An 18,478-nucleotide genomic window follows, 5' to 3' on the forward strand; every position below is an offset into this window, starting at 1 on the left:
GATTCAGTGACACCAGGAGAAAATTTCAAAGTAACACTCTCCTTGTGTAGTAGCATTCTTCAAAACAACACAGCAGAAATGAAAAATACAAATAAAGAGCTGAAGTGCATTCATCAAACAGCCACCTCTGCATGCACCTACGTCAAAAGTAAACAAACACAACCATGGAGCATTTTCCTCCAATGAGTTTTGCAAAACACTGCGAGGCTGATAAGAAGAAAAGATATCTATGCTTGCACCAGTAGACTGGATTTGACAATTATTTCTTTGACTGAAGCTAAATAAAAAGCATTTAAATCGTAAAGGAACAAAAAGGAAGGCTGCTAATAAACTGAATATTGTTGAGTAATTTGAGGATGAAGATAGTGAAATGTAACGTTGCCTTTCCGATTTGAAAAAGACATATGTCTGCAGATGGTGGAAGCAGCCTTGTATCTCAGATGTAAGGTTTTCTCTGTCATAACCACACGTGCTTGCTTCTGCCTGAAGCAGAAACTCTTCACTAACACAGCCTATTTTATTGGTTTTACTTCAAGGTTAAAACTTAGCAAAAACTGGATACTGAACCATAGGAAACAACACTTAGAATTCCTTTGCTAAGACTGCTTCTTTTTTTCCATGATAATTCATTTTGAACTAAATATTAACTACATAAATTTTGAAATTGTTGCAAATTTGTTTCGCACTTTAGTAGAAATTATCTGATAACTATTTACTGAGGCTATTAATGAGGTAGCTATGAGTTGGGAGAATGAGGTGGCAAGATGCAGGCACGCAGCTCTCTGTGATACCTCCTTGGCCAGCTACAACCGCCTAGTGTCTGAGTGGGACAATGCATTTAGGTACAAGTCCATCCAATTTCCACTTCCATGGTGAGCCTGAACTTCTAGATACTCTTAGTGCATTTCATAGCACAACAAACAGTCCTTTAAAACTAATTCTTGTTAGAATTACTGCCAGTTAACACCATAACTACCATCCATGGTAATTCACCTCACTCATTTTGTGGTGTGATAGAGCCCATCTGCAGCACAGTGAGACATCCAGGACGAGGACTTTAGGTTTTAAAGCAGACTTTTCTGTGTTTAAAACACAATTACAGGCATTTTCTGCTATTGTTTTTCTATTACCTTTTTTCTTTCTTTCCTTTGTAGGGACTGAGGAAGAGGATGAAGGTGATGACTTGCTGTTGAGATCCGTAGATGAGTTTTGGTGGTTTCCCCATATGTGGAGTCACATGCAGCCTCACCTCTTCCACAATGAGTCCTCACTGGTGGAACAGATGATCCTCAACAAAGAATTTGCAATAGTGAGTAAAAACTACCAAAAAGGTCACTAGGACAACTTTACACATTATAGTTGTGCTTTCCAACCTGGCTTTATGTTTATCTGCATTACACACATATATGATTATCTAGATAGGCAAACAAGGCAGCAAGATCGGAAACTCAGCCCCTTGAAAAGCCTTTCTGTGTCTCAAATTTGGGCTGAATTTTGTCTTAGCCTTTTTCACTGACACAGGCTTTCTGGAGTGGTAGCAGCCCTTCACCCAAGCAACTTTGTGAGACCACAGGGATCAGAAGCAGTGAAATCTCAGCAGATATTGGCTGGCCTTTTAAGCTTTAGGAAGGGGTTTACATACAGGTTATCAGCTTCCTGAAGTCTGGTGCTAATTTCCTCAATAGGGGAGGGAGAAAGTTGCAGCAAACCCTAACCGTTAGATATAGTTTGAGATATCGCAAGCTGATGAAGCAGATAAGTGAAGCTGCTAGATTTCAGTGTGCTTATTTTAGATGTTATGCTTAAAACTATGCTTTTTATGTAACTGACCTGTTGCTAATATTTATAACTAATGATGTTTCATTTTTGTTCATTTATGTTGTTAACTTACAAGAGCTATCCTCCTAGCATTGCCCTGATCTCAGAGTACTTGTGCTTTGAGGTCAGATGGAAACCATTTAGAGACCTTTCAGGGTAATTCTACTTGCTTATTGAGCATGACAAAAAAAACTTGAACTCTATAAATGCTTGATTTGGAAAAGACATTGTGTGGTCTTTGACAAGGCATAGAAAAGCTGAGCAGCCAAAGCCACTCAGAAGAGCAGAGTGACACAACGGGGCTGTCTCTGCTGCTCCGGGAACACAAGTCTCAGCCCTTCACAGAGGAGAAAAACAGCCAGCAGCTGCCCCTTCCTTCCATCCCTCACACGAGCCAAGACACATCAGGAAACCAGCAGATACAGATGTCCGAACAAGCAGTTGGAAGCAAATTATTCCCTTATTTACAGAAATATTTTCCTAACAACCTTTAATGAAAATTCATTTAAAAATTGCTTAACTGTTTACTTCCAGACTTCCCCTTCTTCTAAACTCTTGCTTGGCAGAGTGATAGTACGGAGGCATTTTGGATGCCTTCCTTTCCTTTCTGCAGTTCTGCTTTGCTGTCAGCCTTCATTCCTAGCATGTCCTATTCATGCCTTTTGTGCAGCCTGGCCCAGAGACCCAAATAAATTTGAGATTTTAAATGCAAGAGTAATTCCTTATATAATCTGTATCTCAAACACACCCCCACACCCCCCCCATTCACCTTGAAACCTACAGAGAAATTCTTCTAACACTTTCAGGAAATGTGAAATATTCTAGGTCAAACCACCTTTAGGAGTAAAACCTATAGCGCAGCCTGAAAGCAGGGTTTGCAATAGAATCTGTTTGCAACTTCAGCCACAGAAAGATAAAGCCCATGTCCCTATCATCACTGAAGGGTAGAGACTCCTTAGGGTGCCTATAAATAAGGAGCTGATGTCAGTGAAAGGCTGCTGTTATTACAGTTTTATTTCCTGCTAACATTTGGACAGGGGTTGTACCAACCTCTTAACCTTGAATCTATATGAGCTGTACAATTTACTTATGTGAACATTTCTTTTCAAAAGGCTTCCTGTGAAATCCTCTCTGTGGGAGAAATTTATCTTCCTGATATGACAGCCTTCCTGATAGCTATAGGAGAGGTCCTAGCCATGACTTCAGAGTAGTTTTGTATCCTCCCCTGCTTTCTCATTCTCAGCATAAAATCTTACTTGGGAAAGGAACTTCCTATGCTACAGCTTCTCTAAGTCCTCCAAAGTAAAAGCAACTCCCTTTCCATTATTATTTGACTTCACAGTGTGGATCCAAATTTAAATTAAAGATCTAAAACAATACATAGAAAATGTGCTGGATGTTATACGTGTTCTATTTGTGTTCTATTTAGTATTATACTCAGGAGAGCACAGCTTGATGCCGATGCCACCTTCTCTTGCATTTCCTATTCATTGACCCCCAACTCCCCACCTCCAGTTTTAGCTGCAGGTAGAGATGACACTTTGTGTCAGTTTGTGTAAGGAAAGCCACAATAATTATTTGGAAGCATAATTACATTCATACTTCGACTAATGTGATATTTATTCATACTGGCCCAGGTCGCCCAGAGAAGTCGTGGCTGCCCCATCCCCGGAGGTGTTTGAGGCCAGGCTGCATGATGCTTTGAGCCCCTGATCCAGCAGGAGGTGTCCCTGCCCATAGCAGGGGTGTTGGAACTGGGTGATCTTTAGGGTACCCTTCCACCTCAAACCATTCTATGATTCTTTTAAACGTGGGTAACAAGGCAAACAGGGTCTTTAGAATGGGAGAGCACATCGTTACACCTGAGAATAACAGTCAAGGTTGCTTTAAGATCCTAAAGACCACAACAAAAATTCTGTTCATTAACACTTGTTGGTTCCTGATGGCTTCATCATTTTCAAAGTAAGCTGAAGTAGATCACACTGTCCAGAAACCTGCACCTGAATCCCACCACAGTCTGCAGTTTCTCCATGCAAGAGGATACCAAGCTTGGGATTAACGTTGGTCACTTGGGAAAAAAGGTTTCATGAAAGGAATTTCCTTCTCTTCAGTATTGTGAAGTCAAACTTAATAAACACAAACCAGTGCACTTGAAACAATATTTCATGGATATTAGCGAATGTACATAAGCGTTTTTATTGACTCTAGTATTTACACTGTATGAGTAATCTCTGGTTTGCAGGAACTCAGGTACACATACAATCTTCTGAACACAGGCAGGAAATACAGGTGTTACAGCTGGCAACTAAAGAAAAGACCTTGTTTTGTTTTACACAGATATATCGTACTTCATAATGATGGTCTATAAAGTGGGGGCTTACAATTGCTGCCTGCCTCAAACAGCTGTATTACAAAATACATGTAGAAATTGGGTATCTCAACAGCTTTGTATACATACAACTAATTGCTAATTAGGTATCTAATTGCCTTGATTTCAGTGCAGATATTTATACCTCTGCGTATCCAAAGCTTAGTAAAATCAACAAACTTCAATGTTTTCCCTTATGTACGAATTCCTTGTGAACTAGGAGACCGCCTTTAACAAGAACCCTCCAAATTATTACATTTTGTCACCGAGACCTTTATCATTTCTACTGTTTCATTTATTGGTGAAAGGAAGAGTCTTTCTCACATCTTTCATAACTGCTATTGCCCCACTGCTCAGGCAGTATGGGAAACTTTGCATGGCAAAATCCTTGTCCATGCATGCCTGGGCATGAGCCCCACAGCTGCCTGCATCCATTGCCCCATTCCCAAATCTCTTCTCAAGTGCTCACGATATCCTCACCGTCAGAGGATCAAAAGCCAGAGATTTTAACCATGACAAAGTTGCAGACTGCTCAGAACTTCACAGTCTCAATGTCATCTAATTTAGGTAGATATGAATGGTGTGCTTCAGAGCCTGGAGAGGGAAATGGCAAACGGCATTTATTTTGATTATCAGTTGGGTTTGACACTCATGTTTTGTAGGGTTTTTTCCTATCAGAGAAACCCCAAATCCTGTAAAGACAGCAATGGATTAAATGGAAATTTAAGCCATGGATTAAATTTTGCAAACTGATACTATCTCAAGTATTATTTTCCTTGTTTGTAGGCAATGCAATTGATACACAAAGTAAACAACTTGCACAAGCAGAAACCTCTCGCAGTACATATTCCAAAAATAAAACAAAACAAGTTTTCACTGCCATCTTTAAGCACAAGATATCTTTCCTCCTCCCTTTTGTACATCCTTATCTGACAAAAACAAGTAGAATACATTCAATCTAAAGCTGTAGCTTTTAATTTTGTCCCTTGATTTATCGGCTCAGTGATTATCTTCTGTGCTCATTTGTGAGCATATGTGCCCAAAGCACAGCAAAGATAGGGCAAAAACTGTCATCGACTGCAAAAAGGCAGCTGTGATCTGATATAAAGGAGTGAGACGCATATACAAAACAAAGACATCAATTCAGAGATACACTTATACAAAACAAACAAATTCAGAGCCTGTCTAGTAACCCTCCTTGGCTTCCATCTCCTGCTTACAAACCAACTACAGATGCACATTAGCACTTCCTCTGCCTAAAACTTTTGAGCTGCCCAGACCACAAGGAAACCATGAGCTTTTAATATACCAATTAAAGACCAAGAAGGCAAAGATCAGCGACCACACATCATAAGCAAAGTATCCACGTGTGATGAAAAGAGAACCTAATTTGCTCCATTTCTAGTATCTGTAGTTAACATTGGGAAGGAGAGATGCCCACTAGAGATTGCCTCTAAAAATGTTCTGTAAATGGTCTGCATATATAGCATAATATTATTCTGTTCAGACAGGATGAGATTTATTCTGGTTCACCTTAATATCCTTCTGAAATAGACTATCTTCATTGGTGCTTTTGTCCATATCAGGAGCGTGCTTTGACACCACATCTCTAAGACTACCTCTACTTTCTCTGTTTTATTTGGTACTGCATGCATGCAGGACATACGCTTTTCCTAGTCAGGTATGGGAGGTGTGTTTGGAGCTGGTGGTAGTCTGAGCCACCAATCACATGCTCACTGGTGCCTGGAGGACACGAGGTGCAATGCATTCCTCCTATAGTCTGGTCTATAGCCCTCAAAACAAGGCAGATCACCCAGTCCTGGACTGCTCTCTGATGCAAACCAATGCATTAGAAGTAGCAACATATCAGGGAATCTTCTGCTAAAAATGCAATAACTGTTTTAATCATCACCCTCCTATCTGACAAGTTCTAACAGCAATTCAGCTTATCTGCTGCTGCAGCTACAGCTCACACTGCCATTCAAATTAGTGTTGAAAGTCTCTTAATGCACATGTTAAACAGGAATACAAATTTAATATGTCCAAAAGTAATGCCTTTGGGTCCCAGCTTAAGTGTCAAAGGAATGCGATTCTGCTGTTCTCAGTGCCCAAAAGGTCCAGAGGTTTTCCAAACTAGACAGAAACACACACACACAAAGTTTCTGAAGAAATTTTAAAAAGAAAAAAATCAATTGAAGACTTGTATGTAAAAATAACCCAATAAAACCTCATGGGAAATTATTCCTTAGAATATATGAGAAGACACACTTACTACAACCATCTCCCATTTTGCCCTGTAGCTTAGGTTCAAATGTGTGCTCCTTCTTGAACACAGTAGCTTCTAATTCCAAACTAAATTCAACAACAAAATGAGACAAAAAAAAGGAAGGAAAGCAACAGAAATCACTAAAAAAAATGACATAAAAATATTTAATTTGCCCAAGTAAAATGAGGAACTGACCAAAAAAATTTGATTATTTGTGTTTCCTCTTAAAATCATATTGGTTATCTGAATGACTGGTAGGCATTTGTGTGATGAATGATGTAGCATGCGAGTTTTATTCAGAGGCTAATTAGCTTTTTATATTGAGAACTTATGAAAAGCTGTCTTATTTTATTTGTGAGTGGCAGATTACCATTTCACTATTCTGTTGCTATGGCAATACCAGCAGCAAATACTAAGTAGATAAACAGGATTTTGCATGTATTCATCCAGATCCCTACTTTTGGACATATCATTCAAAGCAGTGTACTTTATCTAACTCGGGATACATTTGCTGTACATTCATGTGTCTCTATACTCCATAGCACAGGTTTGGTGAAGGTTTGTAGATTCAAGTTAATACAGTATATTTAAGTTAGCACAGCATATTTGCCAACATGAGCATCGTAGACTACTCGGGCAGATAACAAACGGCTGGACTTTTGAGAAACCTTTAGATACAGCTTTTACTTTATAATGTTCAAGGAAAAAAAAAACCAAACTCCAGAAAGAGTGATTTAACACTTGCTTAGGGACATGGTTTAAGGAAGTGTTAGGAATGGTTGGACTCAATAATCCAGTGCGTCCTTTCCAACCTGGTTATTCTATGATATTATGAATCTCACAAAGCTATTTCACATTTTTAGGTAGGTAACAACATGCCTTTCAGGTAGGTAACAACATTAATAAGCAAAATTTACAATTTGCTCTCAGTACATTATGAAACAGGAAGTTTGGGTTTCTTTTTTTCTAGATCAATCAGTAACCCAAAACCTTCACTAATAAGAAATGGATAATTTTAAGTGCTTGCGTTATGTGACATATGAACTAGTGTTCCCCAGAGATTTAACTCCATTTTTGTCAGTGAACCAAAAGCCTTTCATTGCAAAGTACTTCAAGATACCCAGCAGAACCTCCTGTTCCTGGAATTAAAGTAATCGACAGTTCTTGGTTAATGTGGGCAAGAGGAAAGACAAAAAAAAAAAAAAGCCTCATATTTTAGATAGTTCCCTCTGATCATCAATTTTGCGTGAAAAGAACTGATGTATCCTGTAGTACCAGGAATTAAACCAGCTCAGTGAACACCAAGAGCATGGGAAGGAATCCATCAAGAGCCACAGTGGTAGGACACCATACAGCCTGGAGATGCCATGAAAGAGTTGGAAAGGGCTTTTAGTGGACCTGCTGGAAACGAGACTCGGGAGAAGAGGCAGAGCTCAGCCTTCCTTTGAGCTAGCAGCTGATGATAAACCCTGGATGCATTTCTGAATAGTCACTCAGACCAATGGAACTAATTACCTCATTTTCACATGTATAGCTCACATTTCAAATAATTTGCTCTCTTTTAAAAGTATCCTGGTCTATAGATGTGCTTATCACGCCTTGTCATCAGATGGAGTTTTCAGACAGCCCACGCTAAGTCACAGGTGGGAGGAATGAGGAGCAGAACAAAGGCAGGAGAGCATCAGGAGTGAAGGGAACATGCCCAGCACACTCATAGTTAAGCTGCTTCTTTAATTCCTTCTGCCTTCACATAAACTATCTCATCATGCCATCAGAAGACATTTTCAAGATAGCCTATAGATTATATTCATGAAAACAAACCTATTTTCTCATAGAAATGGAGCAAAATAAATATTTATGAAAAAGATGACCAAAGTCCAGCTTCTTTTTGCTAACAACCTTAATACTGTGGAAAACATTATGAACGGATTCAGAGGCTATGTGGGATATTTATTTATTTATTAAATACGGAAGGAATCTTGCTTTTATTCCAGAAATCTGAAACAAAATAACCTCACTTGTATCACTGCAACATTTTTTTCCATCTCTTTGCTACTCTAATGCTGTTTGATAGCTTAGTAAATAAGCAGCATCAGCTTACTGGATTACCTTTAAAAGAACCTAACAAGTAGGATGCATATTACAACATACAAAATATGTAACGAAAAGGCAGGCAAATCTGTTCCATATCACGGTAACACAACATAATCCAAGTGGCTTATTTGTCACTCTGCAGTTCTTGTTCTCCTCATGTCCCCCTCCCCATTTTTAGCTTGTACTATATTCAAATAGATACAAGTCTGTCCAAGGACAACAGTTTCTCTGATGCAAGAAAAATAAACTTTGAATAATAATTATCATTTTTTTTTTGTCTGTTCCTAAATATATTCCTCCCTCTGCTGTGTTGCAGGAGCATGGCATACCGACTGACATGGGGTACGCAGTAGCACCACACCACTCCGGGGTTTACCCGGTTCACATCCAGCTGTACGAGGCCTGGAAGAAGGTCTGGCACATCCGAGTGACCAGCACAGAAGAATACCCACACTTGAAGCCTGCACGGTACAGACGGGGCTTCATCCACAATGGCATCATGGTACACTACATTTCCATGCTTCATAGCAATAGTACTTTAAGTGACTCAAAAATAAGCTATTTTTATCAAATGCTTCAAGTTTTACAGCAATCATTAAAATTCCCTGTGATCAAGGATTTGTAAGGATGCCAAAACAGTGTATTTGTTATGCAGCCAGTTTTAAACAAAACTGCAAATGTAACCCTCGGAAACTAAATGTACTCCTAGTCCCATCAACTATCAACCGAGTTACAAATGCATACTTTGAAATTCATTAAACTGCCTAAGACCTATGTTTCAAGCTCCTGTTCATCTTTATGCATGAAAAGATTAGAAACCCACCAACTGGGGAGGTGAGCAGCTGTAAGTCATTTCCAGCAACTATGACACTTTTCTGAGGCCTAAATTTCATCCAACCTTGGCTTCTGAACCTTCCAGAGCCAGGGACCAGATACCTCCAGACCACATATTGTACAAGGAAAGAAGGTTTCCTCACATACACACTTTGACTGCAGAAAGGGCAGGAAAATTATTTGGCCTGTCTTAGCAGCCAGCTGCAGCCCTAAAGATGGTTGAAACAGAAAATGAACATACATGAGCGAAGCGAGAAATATTCCAGGGGCAGTTCCTGGGATGCTTTAAAGTCCCAGTTGACTCACATATTGTTTACATACATATAAAGTCGAAATTGTGATCACCTAAACAAGACAAAAGTAGTGTCTTAATCAAAACCACAAATTTGCTGCACAGAATCCAATTACTATTGGAATAGACTCAAGTTCCACAGTGCATTTACACATGAATTAAAATGCTCTGCTGAATGCAGGTTTTATTTGTTCTTTTAACCAAATAGAAAAACAAAAATAGGGCTGAAGGAAAACAAAAGGCCTTCCCCAGGTGAACTATATCTCTGCATGGCTTAGGCAACACCTGCAAGCCCTGACGGTTGTCTTGTCTTTACCAGAACCATCTGTTAGTACCTATAGCATAATGTAACTAAACCTGCTAGATAAAAGCTGGGGAGGGGCTCTGGTTCAGGGAGAGGATAAGAGGGAACAGTTTTAAGCTGAAAGAGGGGAGATTGAGATGAGATCTCAGGGAGAAATGTTTTCTTGTGAGGGCGGTGAGGCCCTGGCCCAGGTTGCCCAGAGCAGCCGTGGCTGCCCCATCCCTGGAGGTCTTCCAGGCCAGGTTGGATGGGGCTTGGAGCCCCTGATCCAGTGGGAGTTGTCCCTGCCCATGGCAGGAGAGCCAGACTGGATGATCTTTAAGGTCCCTTACAGTCCAAACTATGCCATGTTTCTACGATTCTGAGCACACACACAGTAGCCTGCTTGTTTCTGACACAGCCTCCTGATTTATGAGGGGATGGAATGCTGACTTCAGGCTGGTCTCACGCGAGCATCCTACTAATCCCATAGAAGTTTGGCAAACAGGAATGAGGGGCTCAGTATGGCTTTCCAGACTGAGGAAAGGATGAAGCAGCAGGCCTTTCATGGTCTGCAGCCTTGAACACAAATTCAGTTCAGCGTCTCAACAACCGTAAGATTAATTGCCTGACATAGCAAAGATGGCGAGGAAGGACTATTTATCTCCTAATAAAGTAACCTTGCTAACGGAAGAGAGGTTTAGCTTTTCATTTTCTTCCTCTTCTAAATGCCAGGAAGCAAACACTTGTTATGAGTGTATGAGCTGAATGAAACAGTTTGCATGAAAGCCAAGAGCATGTGTGCCACAGCTTTTCAGAGCCGACATCTGGAATTCCCCACATCTGCAGGACTGCGCTCGCTTACCACAAGAATACAGAAGGCACAAAGGAGCCCATAAATAAACACAGAGGCAGAAAGGAGTGCAGGGGTTTTTTTTGAGTTGCTGGAGGGATTTGGGTGGCTTTGCCAGGGTAAGTTTGCAGAAAGAACTTAATGTCACAACAACGTTGGTTTTTTTGTTCTCAGGTCCTCCCTCGACAGACCTGTGGCCTTTTCACTCATACCATTTTTCACAAGGAATATCCTGGGGGTCCTCAGGAGCTGGACAAAAGTATCCGAGGGGGTGAACTCTTCCTCACCATTCTCCTGAATCCCGTAGGTACCTTCTTTTGCTATTTTATGGGTATGCTGACTAACGTGGAGAGAGAGGGCAGAAGGGAAGGACAGTTTTCTTTGCTCTTATTTGAGAAACAAAAATCAAGACTGCTTGCTTAGAGGTAGCAAGAAGATGAAGAATGCAGCAAAATGTCTTCTGCTAATTTCTAACTACAACTGTATGCGACAAGGTACTGGAAAATGCATTAATTTCAGCTCCAAAACTGTTTCCCCTCCCTGAAGCCAGGTCCCTGTGAGGGGAAAAAAAAAAAAAAAAGTGCACTGATTTGTCTAACAGACTGAAAGAAACCAGTGAGGTTAGAAAAAACTGTGTGATCTTATTCTGCTTTTCCATTTTTCCACAAGCTTGACTCCTCAGGCACTTCTGATCTAGCTCAGTGGAAACCCCAGGGCTCAGCCCTGATATTATTCCCCTGCCACTGGCTCAAAAATAGGTTTCCTGCAGCTTAAAAATACCCCAAGCAGTATTTAGCTTTCTAATGAACATTTTTACTTTGCTCAGTGCTGCGTTTCTTCTCCTCTTGTAATATTACATGAGCCATAAACAATATGTACGTACGTACATGTACACATAAAACCAACCTAGATATGTTTAAACATACACGTATACATGGTTTAGGTGAAAGTGCCACAGACTTTCAAGATGATTTGCAGAGCTATCGAGCAATTCAGTCTCCCAACAAATAAAGTAGTCTGAACCACCCTGTGCTGACATACACACGCAAACACACATACAGAATCACTAGGTTGGAAAAGACCTCCTGGATCATCAAGTCCAACATAGAACAACATAATATCAGTGGGTGCATAGGCATGATCAGGCTTGCCAAGGATCAAGGAGGAAAGCTACCTGACTGCAAATGCTATATTTTGAAGTCCACGTTCTCTTGCCTGTGAATAAATCTCTCACCATTTCATACAGCAGCCTAGAGGTGGAAGGTGGAAGGACAACCTATAAATCATTTATTTTTCGCCCTTGTCCTCCCTTCTTCCTGTTCCACCCAAGCAAGCTATACTGCTCACAAGGTAAATGTCTTGTCTTGCCAGCTGGCCTAATTTTCAGTGGTTTTAAATTGCAGTACTCATTGACATCTCTGCAGAGGTAAAGAAACTTCAGGTGGAGCTAACTCTCAAATCCAGGTCACTTTTATTTAGAGACCTAAATATAAACTTCAATATTATATAATTAAGTGAAAATTTTGTGTGAGGAGCTAAGCTGGTGTCTGAAACAAAGATTCAGTGGGTGTAAAGAAAAGGGAAATTTTCATAAGGAATTTTTCTGTATTGTACATGTGACTCCTAATTTGAGAATAAAAAATATCCCTGTTCTGTGTCCCACCTCTCCATTACCTGCAGTTCTGTCAGGATGGCTCTTTTTTTTTTTTACCATAGTTTCCTTAAGTGCAACTCAGCTTATCACTGCCTTGGGATGCTGCTGGACATTATCCTTAGCTTTATTATACTTTGATCAATACCTGCACATCTTTCACTATCTAAAGATCTCCTCAGCTTTAGGCAGTGCAGCAGTCTGTAGCAGCGTACGTTTTTACTCCACAAGAGAAGCTTAGAATAGCCCCAATTCTTCAGTCAATCACATCTGAGGATGTGGGCATCCTCAGGCCACGCTGACTTCCTCCCCTACAACTCATCATTTCCCAATTTCACCGTTTTCTTTCTCACTGACAGCAAATAAGTAGGAGGGCATAAGCTCACAGTTGCTTACTAGAAATTTCAGACTTTCGATCTCTTAAACAGCTTAATCCGAGTGTTCTTCCCAAAGACAGGCTAAGACTATGGGGCAGAGTAGTTCTTCAATTAATCTAAAATTTATTTTAAAGGTCATTATTGGTCTCCAAATGAAATCAATTAGACCTATGCCACCATTTCCTACAGTCTCCATAATCATTAACCTGGGCTCTCCAGGCAGCTCCCAAGCAGGACCAACCTTGGACATGCCATAGCATCTTTTTTTCTGGGAGCTTTAAGACCCCCAGCTGCTTATGCTGGTCCTGTGGGAGGTTTCCCCAAGCTGGGCCCAATTCTTTCCTATAGAAAAGGTCCAAATCCTCTCTAGACATGTCTTGTAGCACAGACGGGTGCTCTTGATGCCCCACTGAGTGTGACACACAGTGTACTAGAGAGAAATAGTCTACCATTTTCCCATTTAGGTTTCAAGAGCGACACCAGAGTGGCAGAACCTTTCTTAGGGGCAATATGTAATAGCAGGCAAAGCATTCCAGATTTAATCATGCATCTGTGATGTTCATGACAGAGTTAGAAGACTGTATTCCAAGGACGAGAGGGAGGAAAAAAGATTTTCTTTGATGTTCTTCAGTGTATGAAGTCATTGTTTTGACCTAGCCGTGTTCCAATAACTTGAGAGTGCAATATGTATTATTGGCAGTGCTGGAAAAGAACAGCTTTTTATACTGTTAATGTTCAATTCTCCCTCTCCTACTAATATGATTTTCTATCTTTACCTCATCAAAACTGATATTTTACTGACCTAAGCAACATGAGTGAAATACTGACATGCACTTCTCTATCTCCGAGTTAAGCATGAATCTGTTCCAATATTAAGTGCTTGTTCAGACAGGAAGAAATATAATTTAATCATGTGTGAGCTGAAGTAAGATACACCACAAAACCCTACCATCATTCAAGTCAGGTTGGTACACTACCTTATGAAATATGCACTGACTGACAACAGTAAAAGCAAAATCTAGCCTTATCTCAGAAGGAAACTTGTGTGAGCAGGAAACAAATTCATCTATATTCATATACTTCTGTTCTTAAATGCCAAGTTTGGACAGCACACAAGTGAAGATACCGGAAGACCTAGACCTTTCTTATATTCAAAGAGAAGGTGTAGTGCTTTGGTGGTTAATTTAAAAAATGTACAGTTTACTATCTAAAAAAATCTGTTATCTTCTGAAAAGGATCAATAGACTGTCTATTCCACTGCTCAATCACAAATTCAGTTGAATTAAAAAAATACGCTTTTAATGTGATGCGTTCTCCTATCTGGCAGCAGCACATACTGGATTAGCAGCAACAGACATCCTGTCTCATATCGTAGAAGCTTTTTACACACCTCTGCTCATTAATAAGCTTCCTTAGTATTTGAATATCAGCCTGTGCAGTTCAGGGCTTTGCCACAAGCACAGTTCAAGGGTTTTCCACAAGCAGTACCGTGTAAACCAGCACATGCACTCCAGACAGATCAGGGGAAAAAACCAACTGCCAGGAATGTAAAGGCTTTTTCAAAACTAATTTAAAATATTGTTGTTGTTTAGTCATATTGAATGAGATGCACAATGTAGTCCATGGATGGAAACCATAACCACAAAAAAACCCAACTATCATCAGAATGCACCACCCTCTCCTAGCACACAGGCTGCTTTAAACATCATTGTTGTTATCCTACTTCAAGTTTCGCAGGAAAGGGATTGCCTGTACTGTTGTTTATGTTTGCATTATTGGCATTTAAAAATATATTTCATTTACTCTTTAAAAACACTGGACAGACTCTTACCTGGTGTATAGGAGATTCACAGAAACACAGAGGTTCCTGTTAATTCTACTGCCATATGATTGCACAAGTCTCCTGCTCACCAGGATCTGGTCTTAAGTGGGTCTGTGCAAGTGTAACCAGCGTTAGCGGGGGGTTATGTGCATAGAGAAAAAGGAACTCCTCCACATGGCAGTGTGCTCTTCAGGAGAGTCAAGACAGTGTAAAGCTACTTGTGCTTGCAGAAAGAGCATATGTATGTGCCCTTTCACAGCACTGCCAGGCCACCATGACAACTGAAGTTGTATACAAATTGTGTGTGATGCCATAAAAGATGATATTCCAGAGTCCAAAACTGGGATAGAAATCTCGTTATGCAGCCAGTTATCTACCCTGTGGTGCACAGTGCCATTCATTACCTTCGGCTGGTATGAAGCAACAACAAAACCAACCAAGCAAAAGAATATCTGGTTTTGCAGAGCTCTTTCTACAACTACAGCAGATGACCATTTCGTTTTATCATTTTATGATATGCCTTCTTGATGACCAAGTAGGCTAGAAGTTAGAAGAGAGTTTCAGAGCAAGTCTGTGGTTATTGGCTGTCTGTCTTATTTCTGGAGGATTTTTTTTGGTTCCCTTCAGAATAATCGGATCATTAAGGCTGGAAAAGACTGCTAACACCTTCTAGTTTTCACATTGGTATGTTTCTGTAGGTGAGCCTAACAATAGCTGGGCAACAATTCCAAGTCAGATTTCAGATAACAACGTTTTGGCTTTAGATGCTTGAAAATCTAGATACTCCCCCTATAAAAACAAACCTATAGATAATTGCAATATACTTCCTAAACCAAAAATAAAGTGAGCTGTGTAGGTCAGTGACATCTTTCCAAAACAAGTCCGGTGTCTGTTGGTTCTAAGCCCTGGACCAGGGTTTTCAGGATGGTTTGCTTTAGGGACAGTTCCCAAAGGCCAGTTGGGACAAGGATGCATTAGCTTTTGCTCTCTGTAGATTCCCAACACCATCCCCAGTGCGCGTTCAGTCCTTAAATCTTCTCACTCTTTTGCTTTATATCCAGCACATTACTGGTGTTGCGCATAAAAATATTCTTCTAAAGCAACAGCATTGTTCTTGGGTTATTTCAGACACTTAAAAAACAGATGTACAATATAATCGATATGTTTTTGAGGCACAGGTGCAGGAACAGCACACGGTGGGAGAACCGATGGTGTGAGCTTATTCCATGAGTGGATACAGAACAGTAGCACACTCCATATGTCATACCCCAACCTATACACAAGGCATTGCTTGGTGTAAGATATCTCCTACTCTGGCGTGGAAGTGAGAGAAGCTGTTGGAGCACTAAAAGCACAAACTTCTCTTGCTTTCAGTTTGCCTTGTTGAAAACACATAAATGAATCTATTGCTATTAAGAAGCAGAACAGTAGTGCCAACTAAAAAGGTGTGAAGAGGTGCTGCACAGATTCAGTTTCTTTGCTTGCTTAATCTTATCAGTCCAATAGTTGCCCCTTTACATCAACAAATACTATATATATATATATTCACAAATTAGGGCAGACAAGAGTACAGTTGAAAACAGTTCAGTTTCTGCCCACAGTTGTTTAGAAGCAAGGCTTCCAGAACTGAAAAACAATAGTTTCTGGTAAAAAGAATTATTACAGGTTTCCTTTACACACGTGCACACTTTAAGACAGTCCTTTAGAAGTAATCACAGTGCCCTGATTAAAATCAGCACACCAACACATTTTGCTGTGGATTACAGCCATTTAGCAGTCTGAAAACAAACTAAAAGGCAGCTATGTGTGGCCTTCTGTTTTAAGATATCAAGGACAAAGAAAGAGAAACATGAAAGTCTGAGGAAGTGGTGACCCAAACTGTTCTGAAGGGACACATATGCACAATAAATGGATAAATAAACTTTAACATGAATAGCAGTCCATGCACAACAGAACCAAAGTCAACATCAAGGCCAACTTCCAGGAGGACTACAGACTGCTTTTCAACTCGATAATCACCGACCTAATGCTCTCCCTCCGTTGGCATCAATGCATTGAACAGGTCAATCACATCTAACCAAAACAGCCCACAGCAGAGTTTAAAAACAACTAATAGATCATGTTGTTTTTCATTGCATGGGCATGGAATTTGCACTATGGACCTGCTTGCTTTGGGAAAATGTCTTGCCTGGCTGATGTAGACCAGAGGTTCCAGGCAAAAAGCAGCAACTTGATTTGTAGCTGTGTTTTTAACAGAATTTCAGCAGTGAAGATGGGTTGTAAAAGATAGGACACAGAAGTTCATGTTTCCTTAGGCTGTTATGACATCTATTTATAATCTTTTATCACATCCATCCAAACAAGTGCAAGCAGGAACATAACTTAAATATTCAAGTTTTGATTAAACATTTTTTTTCATTTAGTTTGATTACTGAAGCACATTTCAAGAGTAATTAAACATGGGGAAGCAAATTTGCCAAATAGAATTAATGTATTAGATAGGAAGTGTTTATTTACAGGTAAAGTAGAGACTGCAACTCTCTTAATGATAGTGGTAAACAGCAACATTGACATTGCAGTACATTGACTGCAACATTCTTTCTTCTGTGAGTACATATTACATGTATTTCACACTTGAAGAGATCGCATTGCTCCAAGCCCCATCCAACCTGCCCTTGAACACCTCCAGGGATGGGGCAGCCACAGCTTCTCTGGGCAACCTGGGCCAGGCCCCCCCCCACCATCACAGGACAACATTTCTTCCTAAGATCTCATCTAAATCTCCCTCTTTCAGCTTAAAACTCTTCCTTCTCCTCCTGTCCCTGCACTGTCCAATAAGGAGCCCTCCCACCCCAGCTTTCCGCAGCCCTTTCAGTACTGGAAGGCTGCTCCAAGTTTCCACAGAAGCTTTCTCTTTTCAAGGCTAAACAATCCCAGCTCTCCCAGCCTTTCTGCATATGGGAGAAAAGACAAGAACTGAATATCTACCAGCCTTCACTGACTATAAACATGACACCAGCGGAGGCTACCGGCAAATTCTCTTTTCTCCCCTTCTGAACCTTGACAAGCAAGTGGTTTACAAAAACCCCATCCATTACTCAGGTTGGAGTTCAAAGTTTCAGCAAACGTGTTATTAATAAACGTTAAGCTTATGTACCAAAAACACTTACACTTCCTGAAGCAACACCATAGGTGGTTACATTAGAAAATGCCCAAGTGACATTTCATTAGGATAAAGAGTCTGCAAAAAGATTGCCCAGGGGATCTTCCAAAGATTTTGGGGTTTTTTTAATGGCTTCTTCTGAATACTCTGTGGCTCCAAAATATTTTCACTTTCTAATATATGAATGTTGAAAGAGTCATGTCTGGTAGAGATATTCAGTAGTACACAAAGGAAGGATAAATTTGACCAAGACAGAAATTAAACTGAATTTCCTTTCAGTTTTAATAAGGGTTACAAAAGGATCGGAGCCAGGCTTTTCCAGGATCCAGCTAAAGCAGAAGGCTGCCCACATCTAGAGTTTGGAGTACTTATTCTTTGCATAAATGCTTCAAAGCAAAGCTCACTACAGTCAGTGAGAAAAGTCTCAGCAAACAGACTGGGTTTGAAATAAACACCTGAGCAGAGCAACTCTTTCAAAAGGTACCAATCCAGTTTCTCTCTGAATAGTTTTCTTCATTTGGAAGCTTGGAACAAAAACAAGGAGCTTCAAAAGTGATTTATAAATAAGAAATACGTGTACAGTTTGGGACTGCAAATGAGACATTACTGTGCTCTCGGAGCTTTTCTTTACTCTTTGATACAAGAAAAGCAATAAAA

General features: G+C 40.2%; 1 protein-coding gene across 2 annotated transcripts in view; it reads left to right on the top strand.

Annotated features, from left to right (window-relative positions):
- The window catches only part of NDST4 (N-deacetylase and N-sulfotransferase 4), a 152,039-nt gene that overhangs the window by 99,679 nt on the left and 33,882 nt on the right, over nucleotides 1–18,478 (top strand). For both annotated transcript variants that reach the window (XM_054065802.1, XM_054065801.1), the window contains exons 5-7: nucleotides 1,155–1,309; nucleotides 8,863–9,048; nucleotides 10,983–11,111. In XM_054065802.1, the coding sequence (XP_053921777.1) occupies nucleotides 1,155–1,309; nucleotides 8,863–9,048; nucleotides 10,983–11,111 (470 nt within the window). The remainder of the gene's footprint in view (nucleotides 1–1,154; nucleotides 1,310–8,862; nucleotides 9,049–10,982; nucleotides 11,112–18,478) is intronic.

This window comes from Cuculus canorus, chromosome 4, assembly GCF_017976375.1.
Source record: "Cuculus canorus isolate bCucCan1 chromosome 4, bCucCan1.pri, whole genome shotgun sequence".
NCBI classification, from domain to species: Eukaryota; Metazoa; Chordata; class Aves; order Cuculiformes; family Cuculidae; genus Cuculus; species Cuculus canorus.